Source organism: Chlamydotis macqueenii, chromosome 20 (genome assembly GCF_036417535.1).
Source record: "Chlamydotis macqueenii isolate bChlMac1 chromosome 20, bChlMac1.mat, whole genome shotgun sequence".
Taxonomy (NCBI): domain Eukaryota; kingdom Metazoa; phylum Chordata; class Aves; order Otidiformes; family Otididae; genus Chlamydotis; species Chlamydotis macqueenii.
Genome location: NC_141575.1, coordinates 626,319 through 638,410, shown reverse-complemented (window position 1 = coordinate 638,410; position 12,092 = coordinate 626,319). Strand labels below are relative to the sequence as shown.

Genomic DNA, 12,092 nt, shown 5'->3' with positions numbered 1-12,092 from the left:
CCGCTCCGTCGGGGCGGCGGGCCGCAAAGCCATTCAGGGAAGGGCCCGGTACGCGGGGAGAGCTCGGCGGGGCGCCGCAGCCAGGCCGCCCGCCGGCCTCCGTCCCGGTGGCTGCTCCCGCGGGGAACGCGGCCCGCGTGCAGCCGGGCCGCCGCTCCCCCAGCGCTGCGGGGGGGATCTCGCGCAGCGATGCTTCGGCGTCGGCTGGGGCTCGGCGGGGCGGCGAGGGGCAGAGTCCAGCTGCAGGCGCAGAAAAACAGGACACAAGTGAGCCGCTGCCCCGCGGGGCTTGCCCCGCCGCAGACGGAGCCGGAGGCCGGGCCGCCCCGTCGATGGCTGGGCCGCGCCGCCGGCTCCCCGCGGGGCAGCACCCGGGACGGCAGTCCCGCTCCCGCCGACCCCGCGGGTGCTGCTCGCCCGGCCTGACCCCGCTCCCGGCCCCGCTCCCGGCCCCGCCGCGCCCGCGGAAGCCTCGGCCGCGTCGCCACGCGCCGGCAGGGGGCAGGCTGCGCACGAGGCCCCCGCACCGGGCCGGGGTCGGCAGAGCCGGGCCCACCCGGGCCGGGCCGTGCCGTGCGCGCTGCGCGGTAACTGCCTCCCCCGACCGGGCGCAGCCTTGCACCCGCGGGTCCAGCGGCGCGCTCCGCACCAGCGCGGCAAACACCGCAGCCTTCGGGCCCCCCCCCCCCGCGCGGGGACGCGCCCGCCGCAGCCGGGGAGCGGGCAGAACCGCGCGGAGCCCGCGCTGCCGGGCATAGGCAGACGCGCGGGCAGAGACAGGCGGCACACTCACGCAGGCAGCCGGGATGCGCGGACATCCGCGCACCACGACCGCGGACGGCGCGCTCACGGAGAGCAAGTGGGGAGCTCCTCCGTCCTCGCTGTCCCAAGCAGGCACACGCGCAGACACCCAGCAGCGTGGTTCTGTCACGCACGCGTCTGCAGCCCCACGGAGGGGGATCCTGGCCGCGCACCCTCGGCTGAGCCCCGCCCGCGGAGCGCGGCGGGACAGACGGACGCGGGGCAGGGACCGGACGCCCAGTCCGACGGAGTGGCCCCGCTGCGGGGCTGTGCGGACCCCCAGCCCCGCGGCGCCGGCCAGCCCGGCCCTGCGGTGTCTGAGCCGGTGCCCCAGGCTGCCCTGCCCCGAGCAGAAAGGGCAGAACTGCGACCGGCCGCGCCGCTCGCTCGGCTCTCAAAATTAAAACAAAACACCGCAAAACAAAAAAGATTTGTCTTGCAAATAAATAGAGAATTAGAAGCAAGCCACTGGGAGGTGGGGTTGCGTTAGTCTTGGTTTGGTTTTATTTCCGTGATGGTTTTGTGCGTGGGTGTTTTAATTGCATTTTGTTTTTCGTTAAAAGCGCTATATAAACCAAATATAACACCTCATCGAATTGTTCTCGGGGAGGAGGCAGGGGTAACAATTCCCCGGCGCAGTGTTCGTACACACACACGGCAAGAAGCAACAAATCTTGGGTGAGATATTTGTGAGTAAAAGCCCACGAACAAAGATGGAATTTCTGCTGCGGGTGCGAGGTTGGGAGGCTTCCCGCTCTGCTCTCCACCATCCCGCCGTGCAGCACTGCGTTTTATTTTTTCTTCTTCTTCTTTTTAAACAAGAACTTACGAAAACTATTGCAGAAACAAGGGCTCTAATTTTCCTCGCAACCACAGAAGATAATTTGACGGAAGCCCTGTGTGATGGAGAACACTGAATCCTTACGCAAAAATAGGAAGGGAACATAAAAAATTAATGTAAACGAGCAGCCATTTCTCCACTGACTGAACTCTGAAATCTAAGCAGCTTTTATCTTTATCTGAGAATTAAATAATCATATATTATTTTTTCAGCATTAGCTACAACGGTTTTCAGATTTGTACTGTCCAGAACAAAAACCAAAATAAGCTCTATTACTGAAAACCCTTTCCGAAATATTTAACTAAAACATAATCACGAATTTCTTTCTGAAGTGTTTCTCTACAAAAACGGCGTAAAAATAAGGCTTTATCTTAAGACCCAGAAAAAGAAGCATTAAGTAATTCAAGTTAACACTTGTCCCGCTTATTAAATATCAATATTTTGGGAGCACTGCAAAATAAACTCCCTTCCTTTGGCGGGGTCACAGCATATCACGGGTCACATTAAGAAACCCCACACGGAATCCTTTCCGGATTTTAATTTCCTCAGATTTCGATTTTTAACGGTATCGGGAAAAAAAACCCAAATAACAAAACAAAACAAAAAAAAAAAACCCAAACCCAAGCCAACCAAAATCCCAAACCCCAAACCGAAAGGAACGGCGGAGCGGCGGGATTTGGGGCGCTGCCGCTCGGCGCGGAGCCGCTCTCCCCGCCCGGTCTGCGTCCCAACGCGGAGGGCCCGGCGCGGCTGCCCCGCACTCGCACGCCGGGACAGATACGGGCGCTGCACTCGCAGCCTCCGCGCGTTTCTTGTCGCACCCGCAGCCCCGTCGCACCCGCGGCCGGCGCGGTTCGGGCCGCGGGCACGGGGCCGCCGTCGATCGCTCCCGGGCCATCGCCGCGGGAGGGTCCTGCAGCCCCGGGGCTGGGCCCTCCGGCCCGCAGCCCCGCCGCCGCGGTGCGGGACCGCCCGGCAGCGAAGGGTGGGCGCGTCGCCTCCCCCGCCCGCGGCACGGAGCCGCGGCCCCGCCGCCACCTGCCCGCGGCCCGGCGCGGGACGCGCGCCGCTACCTACCCCGGGCCGGGCCGGGAACCGCCGTCGGGCCGGGCCGAGCGGGGCGCGGGGCGGCCGGGGTCCCGCTCCGCCGCGATCCTCGGCTGCCGCTCTGCCCCCCCCGGCCCCGGCCCCGGCCCCGGCCCGCGCTGTCGCCGAGCCCGCCCGCCCCGCGCCCCGGGCGCCGCCGCGCTCCGGGGGCGGCGGGGGCCCGGCGGGGCCGGGGCACTATTTGACGTCGAGGAGACGGATCACCGCGGCGCAGCGATACGCCGCGCGCCAATGGAGTTCAAATGTCAGCAAGTTTGAGGAGGGGTGAGGCGCCGGGGGGTGTGTTCCTCCGCCGCGGCCCCTGCTCTAAACGGCGCGGCTCCTCGGGACGCCGCATGGCACAGGGGCTGCCGAGCGCCGGGGAAGCCCCGCCGCCACGCCCGGCCCCGCTCCGCCCGGCCCGGCCCCGGGAGGGCCCTCCGCGGAGGGCGTGGGGCTGCGGCGCCGCCGGCGAGCAGGTGACACCGCGGGCCGCCCCGCGCCCTGTGCGCGGCATGTGCGCGGCCGCATAGGGCGGGCGGCCCCCATGGGCAGCGGCGCCGGCCGCTCCCTCTGCCCCCCGTCTCCGGCAGCCCGGGCAGAGCCGCTCCTCATGTCTCCCCGATCAAAGTAAAAGCGACGCCCTCCTCCCGGCCGCGCAGCGTCCCCGCGCCCCGCCGGACGCGGGGCTGAGCCGGCCCCGCCGCCCGCCCGCGCCTCGCCCCCGCCGCCCGCCCCATGGACATCGCGACAGGTCCCGAATCCCTGGAAAGGTGCTTCCCGCGGGGCCAGCCCGACTGCTCCAAGATGCTGGACGGCATTAAAATGGAAGACCACCCTCTGCGCTCGGGTCCGGCCACCTTGGGAGTGCTGCTGGGTGAGTCGCCGCTCGCTTCTCGGCCGCGCCGAGAGCGGCCCCCGGGCTGCGCTCGGTGCCCGGGGCGGCGGGGCCCGGCCGGGCTGCTGCGGGCTGCGGAACTTTCACACCGACGTTTGCGGGACGCGGGCTCGGCGGCCGCCGTCGGGCGCGATGCCGCGGGGCGGGGGCCGGGACCGGGGGAGCGGAGTGGAGCGGGGTCGGGTCGGGGGAGCGGGGCCGGGGCAGGCGCCTCACGCCGCTGTCTGCCGTTACAGGGTCGGAGTGCCAGCACCAGGCCGTCTGCGAGGGCTGCCAGCGGCCCATCTCGGACCGGTTCCTGATGCGGGTGAACGAGTCCTCCTGGCACGAGGAGTGCCTGCAGTGCGCGGCGTGCCAGCAAGCGCTCACCACCAGCTGCTACTTCCGGGACCGAAAGCTCTACTGCAAGCAGGACTACCAACAGTAAGGGCCCGGCCGCGGCCTCGGAGCGCGCTTCCGAGCGGTTCGCCGCCGCCCGGGGCCCGCCGGGGCCGGGAGAGGCCGGCCGGGGCCGGCGGGTGGCGGGCCCTGGGGCGGCGGGCGGCGGCGGGCGGGACCGGAGAGACTCCGAGCCCGGCGCTCGTCCCGAGCGGGGAGCTGCCCCCCACCACGGGGCTCCGCTGTGCTCGGACCCGCTGCGGGCAGGGACCCTGCGGCGCCGTCGGAGCGGGGCGGCGGGGCGGCCCGTTTCGGCCGGGCTCGGCCCGAGTCTGCCCGGCTCGTCTCTGTCCCGCTCGGCTGGGCCTGGCTCTGCCCCGCTCTGTCCCGCTCGGCCCGGCCGCGCTCGGCGGGGCTGCCCCGCGGGTGCCTTCTGCCCGGGGCCGGCCCCGTCTCCCAGCCCCGGAGCCGCGCCGGGAGCTCCGGCCGCGCCTGGGCGCTGACCCGCTCGCCGAGCGGGGCGGCCGGTGCGGGCTGTCCGGCGCGGCCGTCGGTGCGGTGCGCTTCCGCGGGCCGGGCGCGGAGGCTACGCGGGCGGGCGCGGCGGTGCCCGCAGGGACTGGCGCCGGCCGTGCCTCCGCGGCGGGAGGAGCCCGCGCTGCGCTCCCTCCCCGCCCGGGCGCTGCCCGCGCTGCGTTTGATTCCGGCTTTATCCCAAATGTCAGGCTTTGTCGGGAGGCGGCCCCCCGCCGCGCCGCGTCCCTGCGCGGAGACAGAGCCCCTGCCCCGCGCCCTGTTTGTCCTCCCCTGCAGAAGCCCACTTCATGCTTGTCACCGAAATTGAGGATCCTTTTTGTGCCGGGAGGGGGGGCGAACACGGGCACTTCAATCACCGGGACATAATGTGGCTCTGCTAGAAGTCTGGCAACAAACAAAGAACAACAACTATTGGTTTGCATCAACTTTTGTCAGGCATTCAGCAGGCTTCCAGAAAGGCCTGAAGTGGCTTAGTGGCAACAATGTGCATTTCATAGCTACAGCATGAAAATCCATCTCCATGGAAACTGGTAGTAAATGCTAACATGACATGCTGAGTATAAATATTGCTGGGGTTATAACTCTTGTATAAGTGGCCCAGATAAATGTCCCCCTGTTTAGGAAGTCCAACAAACCGCGTTATTTCACACTGCAGCCCTCCGCAGTGCGCTCCCAAAGGCTGTGCCGCGGCCCCGGGCGCCTCACGTGAGAATAACCCGGAGCGTGGCTCGGCTGGGCCGCCGTGGTGCTCCCCGGGCCGCGGCCTCCGCGTTCCCCGCGTCCTCTCGCGGCCCTGTGCAGGGAGCCTGCCCGCAGACCTTGTCCGGTCCTTCTGCCCTGCGTAGCTGTCCTGGTAGATCAGTGAAACGTCTGCCTCTGTAGGTAGTACTGCCTTAGACGCTTTTGTTAATTAGGAAAGCGTTTAGAATAGTCTTTAGGCTACCTTAAAAGGCATTATTTGGCAATGTAAATATTTACATTAATTACAAACAAATGTACCTTCTAAGTCCCATCTTTAGTTTCTGTAAAATAAAGGATAACGCTTCACAACTTAATAAGCCAGATCGTAGACTATTGCTTTGTAAAAACAAAAGTACTTTTCTGACTGGAAATAGAAATGTCACCGGTTCAGAACTTTAAATATTTTCAAAGGTGCCCAATTGTATAGCGGGGAAATGGGGTAACGGGGCTGACGAGCAATAAAAAGATATCAACATGTTCGCCTTTGTTGAATCCCAGCACCTAGTGTGACATTACATGGTGACCTGCTGTGCGTGCCCCTACGGACTGACAGCGGCAGCAGCGCATGGGAAGGGGAGGGGAGACACGGTAAATCAAAATTTGTTTTCTCTGAAATTTTATTAGCCCCAAAGAGCAAACATGTGAAACTACATTGACGTTGTTTGTGTGCGTTCCCTGTTTGCCACCTTTTAGACTCGGAGAAATATTTTTTTTTGCGATAGCTGAAGTGTTCAAATAGCCGCTCGTACGCACAGGCACTTTCCGGGGCTGTGCGGTGCAGGTGATCGGCGTTCTCAGGAGGAGCGTGGGGCGCGGAGCGAAGCCACGAGCCAGTTGTGCAAGGCATCTCCAGCGTGCCGGTGCGGCTGTTGCCCTGCGCTGTAGCGTACCGGGACGGGAAATGCCTGCACGCAGAGTGGCCGTGCTTTGGAGCAGTGAGGCAGAACGGTATCAGGGCAGAGGAGGACCAGGATCAGCAAAATCAGATGGGTTTTGTTATCCCGGGTCCTACTTACAGATCTCGGGGGGGAGGGGGGAGGAAGAGGGAGAATAAAGATTACTTAAATATCTTAGTTACTGAAATTTGCTTTAAATAGATTTTTCTGTATGTAGTAATGTAATTTAAAGGTCAGATTTCTCCAGAACTCCCAGGACTATAATCAAGTGCTGTGTGTATTTCTTTGGAAAAGTGGTGTCTCGTCTTTCTAATGAAAGCAAGCTCCTGATGGGTCAGATATCAGACCTTAAACCTTTCACTGGGTCAGGAATGATTGCTGCCCATCCTTGGTTGAGGGCATTTCACATTAGGGGGAAGGGTGAAAACATTTTTCTTTTTTTCTTTTTCTTTTTTTTAAATAAAAGTGTTGGCTGTTTGAAGCTACCCCTGTGCTTGGAATGTTAGAATAAATCCCGGGGGAGACGGATTAGTGGCCCAAGCACAGTTTGAAGTGGTCGGAGGTGCCCGATAAGTGTAATTTGTCACAAAAATATCATCGGTACGTCAGTGGGACCAGCATCTAAGCTATGCATGTATTTTAGTCCCTTTTTTATACGAGCAATCAACAAATTTTTACACAAGTACATCCTGATCTTTTGATTTAATGCAAAGTACTTATTTTGCTAAAATTTAAGATTTTGAGGGTCACAGGTAGATTTGATTGCAAGGTTTTTAAGGGGAAAAAAAAATAAAGTAGTCCAATGGCACCAGGGAGGCTGACTCTCGCAAGCCCAAGTCGAACAGGATCTCTTTGATTTTGAGGAGAGCTTTGCCAAACTGCAGGATTGTTGCACATTTGGAACTCTACACTTACACTTTTTTTTTCTTTGAAAGGAGTTTTCCTTCTGACAAACTGAAACTTTCAGAATGAATGTTTATTGAAAATAGGGGGTTTGCAGTAGTTACATTCTGGTTCGTTGCTTACATGAATTTATTTATTGTACCACTCATAACAGTGCTTCCTCCTATAAAACATTAATAATTATAAATATTACATTTCTTTCCCATTTGTATATTTTTTTTTTTTTTGTGCTGGTGCTTTTCTGGTTTGTTTTTTTCTCACTACTCCATGTTATGTAATGATTTGCCCTAGTTATTGCTCATATTAAAAAAAAGATACACTATGTTTCAGGTTACATATTTCATATGTAAGAAATACGTACAATTTCTGGAAAGATCCATATTCCTATTCTAGCTTTGAAAATATAGGCTGTGAAAGCGGACATTTATTTAAGGGACAGGACAGCAAACAATCACAGTTGCTATTTCAAATTTTTCATTAATGTATTCTGAGTTTTGTTTAGGATGGCAAAGAGAAATATTTAGGTTTTTGTTAGATTCTTCAGGGTATGTCAGGTGTTGTTTTAGCATCGTTATTGGATGCTGTTGAAAAAGACTGACTGTATATTTCTGGTATGTCTTTGTGCTGTTCTTCGTCTCTGAGCCCTCTCTTGTCAGTGGCTGGGCTCGTTTTTGATGTACAATCAGCGCAGAGCAGCGTGTACCTCGCGGGGAGGAAGGAAAATGCTGTGAAGGCTCGTTGCTGTAGGGAAACGCTGCCCTCGCCAGATTTTGGAAATCCTTTCACAGGAGCTGAGGTTGAGGCTGAGGTTTTCCAGTTCCGTGGCGTTTTGTATTTAAGATAAGAGAAAAGCTTCCTATTAGTAAATGTCCCTTATTTTTATTTTTCTTCCAGCGAGAGCGAATGCCCGTCTGTCCTGAGTGCGGGCTGTGGAATGTAGGCAGGATCTGTGCTGCGAGGTGACTGGAGCTCCCAGATTCTGCTGCGTGCGGAATAGGGAATAACTCTTTGCTAACAGGAAGATATTACTTGTTTTCAGTTTCTTTTTTTTTTTTTTTTTTTAAATTGAGGAGCACCAGACCTGTCGTTATGCTCATCAGTGCAATCGTTCATCATCTGAACTCGGCAAAATTGTGTCGAGCAGTGGTGTCCCCCTCCGTTCCGTTTGCCTCTCGCGTCAGATTGGCACGCGTCCTTGTGCGCGTGTTGTTAGGAAACAGCGTAAAACCGATTGAAACTTAGAGATGAGGAGTAGCCTAAGCACATGCCCAGGACGTGGAGTAATGATTAAAGTTATGTCATCCACTAAAAATGCTTTTAAAAGTGGCTGAAATACTCTGGCATTTTTGCTGAAAATCCGGCCAGCCCTGCATTATCAGACACATCAGCCCGATTAAAAATTCTCTGTACGATCAGGCTTTCGTAACACCTCCAAACAATTCCGAAAGCGGGAGCGCCGAGGAAGTGTAGCTGTTATTTCTGCCGGTGACGTCAGCAGAGTGGCCGCGCTCGGGCAGAGCCCCCGCGGGACCCCCGGCTCAGCAGGAATTCATCTCGCGGCGCGGCGGTGGGAGGCTGCGGGGCAGATAACGGCCCGGCCCCCGGCCCGGGGCTGCTCGGGAGCGGGGCTGAGTCAGTCCTCGCGGGCATCTGGGATGGAACGTGCTTTGAGAATTTCGGGAGACATTTTGGTTTTCTGCAAAAATCGTGGTAACCTCACTGGACACAGTAATCGCAGTGGTAGTACGTAATTTGCACTATTCCGTGGTAGAAAATGATAGGGAGGATCTTTCTGCAATGTAGGCAATATGCAATTAGATTAGCAAGAGGATAATTTATAATGCTTAAGTACTGACCTGAGAAAAAATAGCCAATAAACATGAAATACACTGCAAAAATTTCTTCACTGAAATATGTAACAAACGGGAACATTTTGTATTCTGTTTAGAAATCATGTCTTTTGTTTTTTTTGGACCTAAACTTTTGAACTAGTTCAAAGGCAAGCATCACACCTTTTCAGCTATCAATAATGTATCCTGATAAAATAGCTGGATTATAATGTCTCTTCTTAGACTAATTGTGTTATTAGTGTGTTTCAGTTGTAAATCTATACCCCTCTCGTTTGCCTCCCTTGTGCAGCAACCCATAAACCACAGTATGTCCTAAAATGCTTGCTGCTCGGGTGCGCTGGAGAGGTGGGCGCGTGTTTAGTAACAGGCAGAGGCTGCTTAATTTAGTCAGAGAGTTGGGAAGAAATATTCAGGAGAGAAAGGAGTGCGCTTTTCATAATGCAGCTGCGATTTGTATTTTGCATTCCAGACAAAATTTGAATTTATACTAAATCTGCTACTTCTTGTTGTAAGAGGAATTGATTTAATTTTGTGTAGCGTCTCCTCCTGGACCGCAGAGCACAGCAGCGAGAGCAGAGATCAGAGGGGTGCGTGGATGCCCTCGCTGCGTGTGCGAGCCGGCGGGGCCGGTGCCTCCCTGCGTGCGCCGGGGGGCCAGGGCCCTGTGCGCGGGGGCACCTCCCGCGCGGCACGCGCTCGGTGGGGTGGCTGGGGGGGAAGAGAGGGACTGGTACAATACTTCATTTTTCTTACCATTGCTGGACTAAGAGCAGGCAAGTACCTCTTCTGTCCGTTTGGTTTGCACAGTATTCCGTGCGCCGTTCGCTTCTTGTGGCGATTTTGGAAGCATGTGGTGTGTAAATGTAACAGTAACATTTTGTGATAATATTAGAAAGGGATTTTGTACTGCTTGGGCTGGCTTGGAGCGTGTCACAAGTTGCGTAAAATGCCGAATCACAAAGAAGCTGTGCATTTTAAACCCCGGCCAGATGGAAAAAGGCCCTCGCAGTATCCTCCGCAGAGGGTGTACTAGGTCAGACGACGTACTTGCAGGAAAAATGGGGATAAATGCTTCTCTTTGCCTACATTTTTTTTGTCCGCGTGGTATGTCATGTTATCACTCAAGTGAGGTAAGAAAGTGAGCAAGTAAATAAATAAAATGGTGAAGTGAATCGTGCAGTAATCTCCAGTAAAGGTAAACAAAGGCAGTATTGCTCTTGGATGGTTTAGTGTGGTAGAAAGGGGGTTTTGGCGTGATGTGGGGATGATCGCATTACTCGTGAGGCAAAGATTGACTCATAATGAAATGACAGTTTCTTGTTCGTTACAAAATATAAAATCTCCACATTTGTTCTGAAACAAAGACTAAGGTTAGTTACGAGCAACAACGTGACGTGAACCTTGGCAGCTGAGTCTCCAGCAGCGAAATTAGAGGAGTTCCTCTGGACTTAGATGGGTGCAATTAAGAACAGAAATTTCCTTTCTTTAGGTGAATTGGAATAAATATATCAAGGGGGCAGGGAATGATTATCGAATATACGCCTTGCAGACTATGTAACTGGGGTATGCTACATCTAAAGCTATGAATTAAAACTGATTTTTGTTTGATTAAAAAGTATCAGAATTTTTTTAGAAAAAAATTTTTAGAGGTATTTTCTGAGTTAAGATTTTTAAAAAATGTAACAGGGAGATAAGATGATGTTGCAGCGGTGGGAGCTTTAACAGCGCTGGTAACATTTAGGGAAGGAGACACCGCTTTTCTATGTTAGTAACTAAGTAGAAAAAATATGTGAACAACTTCATGTCTAATTTGAAATAAATGTTGAAAGTAAAGCTAAACTTCTGAGTGCAAGAATAGAGACCGTAAGAGAGAAAAAGGTGACAGTACTTGTAAGGTAAAATGAGCTGACGTTTGGTTTTTAATGTAATGCTCTTTGGTGTTTATAACTGCATGCTGCGTAGATCTGAATCTCGCATGCCTTGTTTAGGCAAATTATTCACTGTTTCTAGATGCCTCTTTAAATTGAGGCACATCTTTGACCTTTTTTTCTTTTCATCCTTAATTACTAACCTTACATTTACTTCAGGTCCCTGGACTTGCTTTGGCTAGACTGATATTCCTCAAATGAAATATTCTCTAACTTTTGTTTTCCTTCTTGCAAAGTCTGCACTTGCTTTGCACGTACCTTGACACGCTTGTCCCGTGGCCGCGACTGGCACCGTGGCAGAGGTCAGAGCCAGCCCCGGCAGCAGCGGGCGCTGCGGGCAGTCAGGGCAAGGCGCTGCTGCGACAGGGGTGCGGGGAGGGGACGGGGCTGCGGTCCCGGGACCTGGACTGCCTGTTCTCAAAACAGCCATTTTGCAAAATAGGCTCTGGTTGTTCCCTAGCAGGTTACTGATAACAAATATTTTCTCCTTTTCTATGATCAGTGCAGACACAGAACATATGTGTTGCCTCTGTCCTTTTTTGGGTGCTAAATACACCTTCTAAGTAGAAAGCACGGTGTGTGGCACATTATGCAATTTTAATGCAGATTATGTAGAAGCAAAGCCCTTAAAGTGCAGTGTCTTGTGTGCACCATGAAGTATCCACTGTCTGGGGAGGGTGAAACATTCAGATCAGTATTTCTAGGGGAGTCCAGGATTTGTTACACCAACTTTTCTGGCCTGAGATGGAAATCTAGCAGCCCAGCTAAACCCGCCTGCGTGCTCCTTGCCGCGATGCTGCTGCAGAGCTGGGGTATTTTACTCACCTTTCAAAAACTATTTGCCCGTGGGCGACTCAACAAGTAGATATTTGCGAGATTGTGTTACAGTAAAGGAGTCGTCCATGTGATTAATTCCAGTTTGTTGTTTTGTTGGGTTTGAAATTTTACAGTGATCTTCGTTACAGATACAGCAGAACTGCTATGGCACAAACTGGTTAAATGCCCTTAATATCAGCATAAACAAGGAATAATGTATTTCTTGGGAACTTTATGAGGGTTTATATTTTGATGCTCCTGTAACAAGCCAATACATTTACAGAGAACACTTGTTGTGGAGGTCATTTGCTTTGCTTCCAAAACATAATTATTTTTTCTTCGTATGCACAAAATCTTCCTTTGCAAATGCTGACATGAACTTGTGAACATGCAATTCCGATTGACTTCAATGAGAGC

At 54.5% G+C, this 12,092-nt stretch overlaps 1 protein-coding gene across 2 annotated transcripts in view; it reads left to right on the top strand.

The window, feature by feature from the left end:
* The first annotated feature begins 3,466 nt into the window (after positions 1 to 3,466).
* The window catches only part of LMX1B (LIM homeobox transcription factor 1 beta), a 96,276-nt gene continuing 87,650 nt past the window's right edge, over positions 3,467 to 12,092 (top strand). For both annotated transcript variants that reach the window (XM_086763931.1, XM_086763930.1), the window contains exons 1-2: positions 3,467 to 3,605; positions 3,863 to 4,049. In XM_086763931.1, coding sequence (XP_086620057.1) covers positions 3,467 to 3,605; positions 3,863 to 4,049 — 326 coding nt within the window. The remainder of the gene's footprint in view (positions 3,606 to 3,862; positions 4,050 to 12,092) is intronic.